General features: G+C 36.2%; 2 protein-coding genes across 2 annotated transcripts; one reads left to right on the top strand and one right to left on the bottom strand.

The window, feature by feature from the left end:
* Positions 1–42: 42 nt before the first annotated feature.
* Positions 43–2,259, top strand: ccdc58 (coiled-coil domain containing 58). The gene is made up of 5 exons (XM_004081069.4): positions 43–248; positions 1,123–1,248; positions 1,355–1,501; positions 1,842–1,901; positions 1,978–2,259. The coding sequence occupies exons 1-5, from the start codon at positions 198–200 to the stop codon at positions 2,026–2,028; spliced, it is 435 nt and encodes a 144-aa protein (XP_004081117.1). The 5' UTR covers positions 43–197; the 3' UTR covers positions 2,029–2,259.
* Positions 2,260–8,614: 6,355 nt separating this feature from the next.
* LOC101164440 (leukocyte cysteine proteinase inhibitor 1-like) lies at positions 8,615–9,477 on the bottom strand. The gene is made up of 3 exons (XM_004081068.4): positions 9,333–9,477; positions 9,134–9,235; positions 8,615–8,912 (listed from the first exon to the last, which is right to left on the bottom strand). The coding sequence occupies exons 1-3, from the start codon at positions 9,399–9,401 to the stop codon at positions 8,784–8,786; spliced, it is 300 nt and encodes a 99-aa protein (XP_004081116.1). The 5' UTR covers positions 9,402–9,477; the 3' UTR covers positions 8,615–8,783.
* Between the last annotated feature and the right edge of the window lie 2,666 nt (positions 9,478–12,143).

Genomic DNA, 12,143 nt, shown 5'->3' with positions numbered 1-12,143 from the left:
AACATTTAATTAAATTAAAACATGGAAAAGATTCACATCAAATTGTTTCCTGTGTTCGTCTGCGTTCAAGCGTATGGTTTTGTTTAAATCTACAATATGTATTTGCCAGTTTTTTGGGGTTTTTTTTAGTCTCCAGTCAGGCACTATCTTGAACATTCGCACCGCTCTGGCTTTCTGAAGGACCTTCACAATCCACAATGGCGGCCCCCGTTGCAACGTTAAACTGTGAGGACTTCTCGTTATTTCAGGTAATTTGGACCTATGACTCGCTATTTCTTTTATTCACGTAGGAATATTAGTTCGAACTTTGATTGCGTTGAGAAACACTGTCAAGCACGTTATTTACTATGTCAAGTGTACCAGCTGATCTCTCGATTGTCACATTCTTCTGCAAAGTTCAAGGATCCAGGAGGAACCGAACCTGGTCATAGATGATCGGATCAGCTGCTGACAGCTATACACAGCCGATCAACATCTGGCCTATCACCAGACAATAAATGCACTCCACTTCAAACAAAACCCAAAAGAAATCCAGTTAAATTAAGTTATTTGAAAGTTACAAGTTACATCATACACCACAAGTTACATCACATGGTTAAAAAAACATTATTTTTAAAAGTTGAAATGCAAATATAGCATCTACTTTGTGTTATGTAAGACCAGTACACACACTCAAAAAATGAGTTTTTATTCAAATTTACTTTTTTTTAACCGGTTTTTATTTTTATATTAGTTTAGACTAGAAACTAAAATACATCAGCACTAACCTATGCAATGATTTTTTTTTCCATGCGTTTGCTAAAATACATCTGTAATGTGTTAGAAATGTATATTAGCTCTTATGTTGTTTAAAGCAGTTGAAGCAGGATGCCTTCATTTAGAAAAATGAGGCACATCTACTACTTAGAAAGCTCTTTAAAGCCGATTTGTTTAGACCTATATGGGGTACAAATTGACAAAGTGGCTGTATTGTAGATTCTGGGTGATAATATACACAATAAACCATTAAAAAAGCTTTTAAGCAACGGGTAAGAGACAGAAAAGTAAAAAGAAAAAAAAACTCCTAGATTAAAGTCATTTTCATTTGAAGCTAAGCTCTTGAATTGATTTATTGTTTTCTAGGAAGTCCTAAAGGTGATGCGCACAATCGATGACCGAATCATCCACGCCCTCAACTCTACGGTGCCCACAGTTTCCTTCTCTGGAAAAGTAGATGCCACGCAAACTTGCAAGCAGCTCTATGAGTCTGTGAGTTACTGTGACCATGAAAAAGTCCTAGTTTGCTAGAACCGCAGTGTCTTCTTATAATGTCTCTAAACTGTTTCTGCTTTATCTCTTCTTGTGTGATGCACAGATGATGGAGGTTCATCTGAACAGAGACAAAGCCATTAAGGCCTGCATAGCTCAAACATCTGAGGTGGTGGAAAAGATGCGTGAGCAACGAGCACAAGACAGTGAAAACCTGGGACTAATCAAACAGCTCCGAAAGGAGCAAACCAAAGTAAGTTCCTGTGGTAACTATAGCAACCAAGTGTCTATTTAACATAGATGGATCATTCATTTATAAGGTCTGTTTATCTCGGCTAGTTTATACATCCAATGGTTTTTTGTGAACTTACATCCAAGATGTGTGAACTTGATGTATTGCTTTATTATTTAGTTTTCAGATTTTTGGTTTAATGGAAAGTCCTGCCTAAAAAAAGATGGTTTAAATGTTTTTTTTTTTAAATTAATTTTACCAAAAACTATTAGAACATTATTTGATTATTTCCCTCCTGAATCATTGAAGCTGTCTAACTTATCGGACCGAGGTTTCAGAGGTATCTTGTCTTTTTTTACAGTTAAAGCTAATGAAGTCTGAGCTGAATGTTGAAGAAGTTGTCAACGATAGAAGTCTGAAGGTAACGTCAGTTTTGCTCTTCCAGACCTCCTTGTCTTTAATATCTTTAATTTCTTTGGTTTTGGTTTTCTCTGCAGGTTTTCAATGAAAGGTGCAGGATCCACTATACTCCTCCCAAGGTGAACTGAAGCTGGGACCCATTTTGTTCAAAGTCCAAAAATCTGACCAGAACAGGAACCCTGAGCTGCCAGCGAGTCCGTGCTGCAGGCGGCTAACTGTCCCAGACCCCTTGGACCCCCCCTCCCCCTCAGTCATGTGATCATTGTACTGCATTACCATCTCTGTATGAGTCTTCTGTGTGCTTCCTGGAATAGAAATATTGTACAAAGCAGTTTTTTTAAAAGACAGTGAACTATTTTCAAGTGACTGGACATGTTTTTGTTATACATCATTTTAACAGATTTGGAATAACTTGAAGTTTTCTGAATGCTGTTAAAACAAAAGTTGGACTTTATTACAGTGGAGAGAAAAAGTATTTGGCAGTCATTGATCCTGCTAGATGCCAAATTTAAAATGATGAGGAAAGTCTAAACTTCTTCATAGATACATCTTAACTGTGAGACAGAATAAATAAAAAATAATTAGAGAAATCACATCGGGTGATAGATTTCACATTTTGAAAGAATTTATTTCTATAATGGTGCAAGAATAAGTATTTGGTCAGTAACACAAATTCACCTCAATACTTTGTAATGTAACTCTGGTTGGTAATGACGGAGGTCAAAGGTTTCCTGTGAGTCTTCTGCAGGCTTCTACACATTGTAGCTGCTATTCTGGTCCAGTCTTCCATGCAGATCTTCTCAAGAGCTGTGATGTTTTGGGGCAGTTGTTGGGCAACACAGACTTTCAACTTCCTCCATAGTTTCTCTATTGGAATGAGGTCCAGGGACTGGCTAGAACACTCCAGAACCTTAACCCTGGATAACCCTCAGGGTCAAATTTGGCCCTCTTTGTTTTGTTTTATATGTAATTTTCTTATTTTTATGTTTTAATTAAAAATCAAAAACCAAATTTGTTTAATTAGCTTAAACAATGTTGTTGGGTTCTCCAGGGTTAAAATGCTTTTTTGGACTTACGCTGGCTTAAGCAGGGCGACCTTTGGTCTGCGGGATTTGAACCCATGATGACGTTGTGTTTTACTATTGTTACCTTTGTTACTGTGGTCCCAGCTCTCTTCAGGTCATTGATCAGTTCCCACCAGGTGAGCTCTCAACTAGAGCCCCAGGTGGAGGGAGATCATCAGGGATCTTGTACTTCTTTCATTTTCTAAAAATTCCTCTAACAGTTCCTCTCCTCTCTTCAAGCGTCTTTGCTTATTATAGAATGGCTCAGTCTTGCTTAGGTGAGCAATCTGGTCCCTGGTGTCTTCAGGCAGCTCTTTGGTCTTGGTCATGGTGGAGAAGTTGCAGTCTGACTGTTGGAGAATAGAATAACATCTTAAAGTAAAAGAAACAGAGCTGTGAAAGAACTAAAATACTTATTTTCTACTCCACTATACAAATATATTCTTTAAAAATCAAACAATCTGCCAAATACTTTTAATGTTTGTGTTTGGATTTGCCAGCTTTAAGATAAAAATCTCTGCACTTTCACACATTAATGTATTTCAACAGTTTCAATTCATGACAGTTCATTAGAACAATTTATATACAAGTGTCTCTCAGGGCAACAGAATTTTTTTTCAATCATAATCACCAACTTTAAAAGTAATCAAAAAAAGAATAAATCAATAGTTTTTCCATTAGTATGTTTATTCTTAACACATCTTTGGTTCTATCTCAGGTAATTCATGCATAGCGGGTGTCATTGCATTTGGATCACATGCGTGAAGAGGAATTCCTTGGAATTAAAGAAAAATAATTTAACCTATTGTTAAACATATACCTGTTTTTATTAAAAAAAAACTTTTCAAATTGTGTTAAACAAACAAAAATGTGTGAAAAGCACAAACTTCTCAATGGTGAGACTAATCACCAAATTAGAAACAGTTACATAATTTTTGATATACTGTGAAAACAACCCCACCATAAACATTCAGGTTTGATTGATAACTGGATGCTTAAAAAAATACCTTATAAACGTTTTCATTTTTGAGAGGAAAATATTGCTAAGTCATCTTAAAGTTACAGGAGTTGTTCACCTTTTGACATATAGTATACTATCCCTTCACAGCGAATCATCTTTCACTGATTCGCACAGGTGGTTTGGCAAAGATTTTTCCCCAGATTGCCTTCCTAATACAACCCTTTATTTTACCTGGGCTGGAGACCTTAAATATGTAGCCACAGGTCCTCTGAGGCTACATATTTAAGAAGCACAGATGTAAATCCCCAAAAACAACCCCTAGTTTTATCATGAAACTGCCAACTTACAAAAACAAAAATTTGAAGTTGATTTGAGTGGTGCTTCCTGGTAAACATGCACACACTTTGTTAAATATCATAATACTATTGAGAAAGAAAAGTTAGAGCAAATCAATGACAAATCTTCTTTAGCTTAGAAGACATTACATTCTTTTTGATCATTGTATATTATAAGAGTGGCTCCTGGAGCCCAGTGACCTCAAAGATATTCCTGTGAGGGATTTAATCTATTTGAGCTGAAAAGCCCATTTAATGTTTTTAAACTTTTACATTTTTTTTGCTAATAAATTGTAGTTTCAGTTGATTTGTGCTCAAGTAACTAAAGTGAGCCCAGGCGCCACTTAGTGGACATGATGAAGAACTCATGCTGCAAACTAAGGAATATTTCATTCTAGTAGACAAACAGAGCACAACACTGACCCCTGTTGGACACCACCTGCAATGTTCTAATCTGAAAAAAATGACCCACAGTACCCCTTGTGCTATCCTAGGCACTTTAACATTGGGAGTTGGGTCATCTAGACCCACTAGACAGTGCTCTGAACCTTTTTTCTTCAATGATTTGTGATCTTCACTGGTGTCCATGGATTAAATGAAATCTTTCCACCTTTATCCACCTTTGTCATGTTAAGAATAATACGTCAAAGTAAGGGTGGGGTCATCTAAGATAGCACAAGGGGTATATACCGGTACCTTTATCAGTTGTTTACGTTGTTGCTGTTCAACTTCCCACTCAGTTCTGTCTCTCTACTATAATCTCAAATGTATACAATGTATTGATTAATATTAGGTGACCTAAAATAGATTCTAATGCATAAATTGTTTTGTGCTTTCTAATAACTTTCAACAATTTTTTAAATCAAGGTCACCAGGGTCTTGACATCTCTGTTAACTGCATTTTCTTGTTGCAATGATCAGAACAGCGACTTAGTTACTGATATTTATTGTCAAATGTGAAGAAATTAACTAAAAAGGTTTATCGCTAATATGAGGAATCAGCATCACATTATAGCAATAAAAGTTATAGAAAAGATAAAGTACAATAATCTCCACCCGTTTATGTAATTTAACCTATCGAGAAAAAGATAGGTAATACTTTTAAGGAATTTAATGAACTGTATTATCATTTTTGTGTGGTTAAAAATAATTTTGTTTTTCAGAAATGTTTTTTTTTTAAATATATTTTAAGTGAAATAATGTGCAGCTTTCTTTTCATTACTTCTGTTGTGTGGCCTCTCTTTCAGGTAGGTGCTGACAGTTATCCTAATATTTGTGCCATAACCTCATTTTATAAAGAAGGTCTGTACCATCTGTACAAGTGGCAACCCAAATAGAACAGAATTTTTTAAGATTATGTAAACACTCAATATTGTTCGATATGCTGAAGGAAACTAGTAACAGAGTTTATGAGAGTTTATCTACAAGTTCTCAAATATTGACTAAAATAAAATATTTTACAGGAAAAAAATTCAGTAAATATACTCAACAAATATGGTGCTATTTTAACAATTAAACTGTTTCAATGAATGTACAAAATGTGTTGAAACCCCCCCCCCCCCCCTCTATAATCAACCACCCACCCCCACCCCTTTCTAATATCCCTCTCTCTTCCTCCCTTCTTTCCTTTTCCGTCCGGCCCAACACAAAAGATTTTCAAATGTGATTAAAATGAATAAAGTTTGGCCTCGATTAAAAAGGGGTTTATTCAGACATACCTGTGCTTTGTCAGATGATTCACAACCCCTGTTGTTGAAGTAAAATATGTCCAACACAAGAGGCCTTCAACTCTCATCTGTTTGCCCAGATGTTGGAAAGGACAAGTTAAAAAATATAAAAATAAGACAGAATCTGAACAAATCTTTTTATTGTGCACATATCTTGAACTCGTGTCCTTAATGAACAATCAACAGTGCTTATGCAGCTATTACATGGCAGTCATTTTCAAACAATGAAAAGTTAAACTGTTAAGGTTACAGGCACTGAAGCTTTGATAGATGTAGGGTCTCTTTAAAAGGGCTCAATGGGGTCACTGCACTTATGGCCACCTTGAATGTCCTCCAGCTTAGTTCCACTCTCATTTTGGATCACCTTGATGTGAGCATAGTATTCTGTTTTCTCATAGATTCCGAGAATCTAAAACAGAAGAGCAAAACATAGGTTTTCTTTTACCACATTTAAATAAAATTAAATGTATTTACAGAGCAACCTCCTCTGAGTTTGGTGCCAGTTTTTGTGCATTGCCTCGTATAAACTGAGGTTTTAAAAAATGAGAGTGTCAATTCAGCTTAATCAATAAATAGAAATGTTTAGAACAGTAAATGTTGATTCTGTGTGTTGCAATAACAGTTCTTACCTTTATATAGTAAAGACCTCCATGCACGATTTGAATCCTGTAGCTGACTGGTGTGAAAGGATGAAAGTGTTTTCCTAGCTTTTCCTCCACTTTATCTTTTACCCTAAAACCAAATGAGAGAAAAGAAATAATTTTATGCACAAAAAAGGCCATGCGACTTGTACATTTGCTTTAAACTTACTTCCTCTATGTCTACTTACTAGATCGCAGATCTCCTGGATGTCTTTATTGGCGACTTTCATCTCACTGAGTCCTCCACATGACATGGCAGCAGCTTTGTAATGAAACAGCAGTAACAGAAGAAGCAGCAAAAACTGATGAGATTTCTCTCAAAACTCCTCTATTTAAGTCAGGAGATTAGCCCAAAGGCAAGACAACCCAACGATTGGGATGTTTAAGCAGGAAAAAACAAGTCAATCCTGAAAGAAGCAACGCCGGGTTTCTTCAGAACTCTGTCCCCAAACTCTTCCACAGTAAGATGATTCTGCAATAGAACAATTAAAACTGCAAAAACCTTCACCTACTTGGAAAGGTGCAGTTGACTGTTTTGCTAAGTTGATCAAAAACTATTTGAAAAGGACTTCAAATCAGATCGTATTAACAACAGAAAATGAATAGAGAAACAGATGCTTTTTGAATAAGACAGATCAGGAAGAGCAGAGTTCTGGTAACTATCCTAAACACTGGTGAAATTGATGTCAAAGGAAATGTTCTTTAAAGAGCTTTAATGTAAAAATTCCTGTTTCCGTAAATCCTTCCTTGGAGTCGCCCAGGGTTTTTGTTCATCTTCTGCCGTTTTATCCTTTCGGGTCACGGGGCTGCCAGAGCCTATCCCGGCTATTTGTGGGTGAAGGCAGGTGACACCCTGGACAGTTCGTCAGTCTGTCGCAGGGCCACAATCACACACCCATTCACTCTCACACCTAGGGACAATTTTAGAGTAATCAATTAACCTATGTAGCATGTTTTTGGACGGTGGGAGGAAACCGGAGAGCCCAGAGAGAACCCACACATACACGGGCAGAACATGCCCAAGGTTTTCTTTATCAAAAAATACAGTTTTGGATAACAGACCTTTTGGGATATTAGGTCACATTGGGACTTTTTACCATCCAAAGAGGTGCCAGATCCTTTTTGGATCCTCATGCTTTGGCGATCTTAATAAGATCTCCAGAAAGGGGCTTTATGGCCTTGGAAAGTCTGAGTCTTGCCTTTCTTTCTGGAGTTAAGAAAAATACAATTAATCAGCTGCAGCTTGTTCGAAACTCGACTGAATGCCTTTTAACCAGGACCAGAAAGAAGGAGCACGTTACTCCAATTTTGAAATCTTTGCATTGACTCCCAGTCAGTTTTAGGGTTGATTTTAAGATTATTTTATTGGTGTAAAGTCCTAATGGAATTTTTATCAGGCCTGTGAGTGTGAAGACTTCATATACAGAGGTGTTTTTTGAAGAAAAACTTTAAAACCCATGTTAGTTTTTTTTAGCTTTTAAGCAGTTTTTTTCATTTCTTCAAGTTTGATTTTACTTTTATCAACTGTTTCCCCCTGTCTGTTATTGTTGAATGTGTCTGTGTGTTGTGCTTATTTTACAACATGTTTATTATTTATTTATGTATTTATTTTTATATAAATTACTTTGATGTGTTCAGCAGCAGGAAAAGTGCTAGATATATGAAGTTACACTTAAAGTAACATGGTGGAAAATGCATAAAACATAAAACAACAGTTTTTGTCCAATACAACCATTTTTAAAACTTTTTTTCTAAATTGGTCCGAGGTGACTGTGTTCAAAACTGAATACTTGCAGTTACAAAAAACAGTTTGGCCCCAAAACGCATACAGAACTCTCTACATTGGTCACAGCAAAATTGTATCAGATTGGACCCTGACAACCCAAAATCTATAACTTTAAACAGGGAGCCACAAGGGCAACATGGTCTGACTAATTTTTTCCACCTTTTAAGTTTCCAGAAATTATAAACAGAGATAAGACAGAATCTAAACAAATCTGTTTATTGTGCACATATTTTGATCAAATGTGTTGTGCTGAATGAACAACTACATCTACATGATTATGCAGATATCACATGGCAGACATTTTCAGACAATGAAAAGCTGGATAACTGTAAAGGTTAGAGGCACTGAATCTTATGATGTATAGTCTCTTTAAAGGGGCTCAATGGGGTCAGGGTACTTATGACCGTCTTGAATTTTCACCAGCTCAGTATTTCCTTCCAGGTCTTCGAAAACCTCAATGTGAACAAAGTTTTCTTTTCCCTCATGGGGCGCGTAGACCTAAACAGAAGAGCAAAACATAGGTTTTGTTTTCCCATATTTAAATAAAACAAAATTAATTAACAGAGCAACCTCCTCTGAATTTAATACCATTTTTTTAAACATTGTCCCATATAAACTGAGGTTTTAAAATACTGAGAGGGACAATTCAGTTAGATAAATAACTAAAATTTTTTAGCAAAGTAGATGTTTATTCTCCGTGTTGCAATAACAGTCCTTACCTTTATGTAGTACATGATTCCAGCCACGACCTGACTCCTGTAGCTTATTGCCCCGAAAAGATCAAAGCGTTTTCCTGCCATTTCCTCCGCTCGATCTTTTACCTAAAACCAAGTGAGATAAAAGAAATAATTTTATGAACAAAAAAGGCCATGCAACTTGTTAATTTGCTTTAAATTTATTTCCTCTATTTCTACTTACTAGATTGCAGATTTTCTGGATGTCTTCATTGGCGACCCTAGTCTCAGTGAGTCCTCCTGGTGTTGACATGGCAGCAGCTTTGTAATGGAACAGCAGTAACAGAAGAAGCAGCAAAAACTGATGAGATTGCTCTCAAAACCCCTCTATTTAAGTGAGGAGATTAGCCCAAAGGCAAGACAACCCAACGGTTGGGATGTTTAAGCAGGAAAAAATATGATCAATCCTGAAAGAAGCAACGTCTGGTTTCTTCAGAACTCTGTCCCCAAACTCTTCCACAGTAAGAGGATTCTGCAATCAACTATGTGCTCATGCTGTTTAAAGCAGCACCTCAAGCTACACATGATCATTTAAAAAATTCACCTCAATAGAAAAATTATTGCATATTAGAAGTGCATAAATGATAAACAGTAGATTTCCAATAAAGCTAGCATATTTAAAAAAAAAAGATTATTGGAATTAGTCTAATCAAATTTTCAGTTTCAGCAACAGTTTGGCTTCAAAACGGACGGAGCACTACTGAAGGCCCAGGTGTGAAATGCACGGTCCGCCACTGAATTGGCCCAAAGGCAAGACAACCCAATGGTTGAGATGTTTAAGCAGGAACAAATATGGGTGATCCTGAATGAAGCAAACCCTGGTTTCTTCAGAACTCTGTCCCCAAACACTAAGATGATTCTCTCTGACTGTTATGCAATAAACAAGTACTCATGCTGTTTAAAGCAGCTTATCAAAGCTATATTCCTGACTGAAAGTTTGAATGTTAAACTGAAATAAGAAACTTGTCAGAACAATAATGAGTCTAGAACTGCAAAAACCTTCAAATAATTGGAGAGGTGCAGTTGACTGTTTTGCTAAGTTGATCAACAACTTTTTGAATAGGACTTCAAATTATATTAACAACAGAAAATGAATGGAGAAACAGTTGCTTTTTTAAATAAGACACATCATGAAGAGCAGAGTTCTGGTAGCTATCCTAAACATCGGTGAAATTGATGTCAAAGGAAGTGTTCTTTAAAGACCTTTGAGGTAAAAATTCCAGTTTCTGTAAATCCTTTATTGAAGTTGCCCAGGGTTTCCTTCATCAAGAAATACAGTTTGGGGATAACAGACCTTTTGGGGTATTAGGTCACATTGAGACTTTTACCATCCAAAGAGGAGCCAGATCCTAAAATGTTTTAATAAGATCTCGAAAGAGGGGTTCATGACCTTGGAAGGTCTGAGTCTTGGAACTCACAGTTTTTCCTTTATCATTAGCACTAAAAAATACTACAAAAGTATTTTCTGTTCAGTCAAAGGTAGATGCAAAAAACTGACAAGGCTAAAACAATTAAGATATTATAAATATAGAAAGAAATGTTTTTCTTAAAATAAATAATATCAAATAGATCAATGGAAAAAATTAAAAAGTCATAAAAATTCTTGAACAGCGTAATACTAAATCTAACAAACTACTGAGTAGCAAAGTTAAAGTCCCATTAGCTGGCATGCATCTAGATGTGTGTAATTTGTTCTCTGCATGGGAGAGTGGTGAGCTGCAGACACAGACGCACTCAGGAACCATTTAGTGGTTTTAAGACGCAAAGGTGGTAAAGATAAGAAAATGCTCAAGAGTTATGTAAAATGTAAAACCAATGTCAAAAACTTTGCCTATTAACCCAAGATGGATCAGGTGATGCAGATGATCTCTGTGGAGCATGCAAGTCAATTTGATCCGTTTTTGTACGAACCAGAAACCAAGATGATTATCTGACAGTGTTATGATCAAAATTTCTCTGATCAAATCATTCTGAACATTTATGTTTGATTGAGGACTTTCTTGTCTGAAAGAGAAGATCTGTAGATTTACGGTGGCTGAGAGGTGCAAGACACGCTTACATTTAAGATACAGCAACAGCAAATCCCAGTACAAATGAACAAATCACGAAACACAACAGCAAATACTGAAACACAACAGCAAATCATGAAACACAACAGCAAATACTGAAACACAACAGCAAATCACGAAACACAACAGCAAATCACGAAACACAACAGCAAATACTGAAACACAACAGCAAATCACGAAACACAACAGCAAATCATGAAACACAACAGCAAATCATGAAACACAACAGCAAATCATGAAACACAACAGCAAATCATGAAACACAACAGCAAATCACGAAACACAACAGCAAATCATGAAACACAACAGCAAATCACGAAACACAACAGTAAATCATGAAACACAACAGCAAATCATGAAACACAACAGCAAATCATGAAACACAACAGCAAATACGGAAACACAACAGCAAATCATGAAACACAACAGCAAATCATGAAACACAACAGCAAATCACGAAACACAACAGCAAATCATGAAACACAACAGCAAATCATGAAACACAACAGCAAATCACGAAACACAACAGCAAATCATGAAACACATCAGCAAAAACGGAAACACAACAGCAAATCACGAAACACAACAGCAAATACTGAAACACAACAGCAAACCACGGAACAAAACACACAAAAGCAATTTTGGGTTAAAACTAACAAATACTGAATTACAAAAACAATCTCGATACAAATGAACAAATCCAGAAACACAACAAGGAAAGCGGAGAAACGGCCTCTAATTGAAACGGAACGTCCTGAATCCCGGAAGTGACGGAATATAAAACTAATTGTGTATTATTTTTTACATTTCCTTATTACTGTCTTTTTTATGTGGACATTTTCAATACATGAGACAGTCCAAAAGCATTTCTTCAATTGTATTAGTACAATAACACTTCTGCTATCCTAGGCACTTTAACATTGGGA

This window comes from Oryzias latipes, chromosome 20 (assembly GCF_002234675.1).
Source record: "Oryzias latipes chromosome 20, ASM223467v1".
NCBI classification, from domain to species: domain Eukaryota; kingdom Metazoa; phylum Chordata; class Actinopteri; order Beloniformes; family Adrianichthyidae; genus Oryzias; species Oryzias latipes.
Note: the sequence above shows the minus strand (reverse complement) of the source record. Positions and strands in the feature narration are given on the sequence as shown.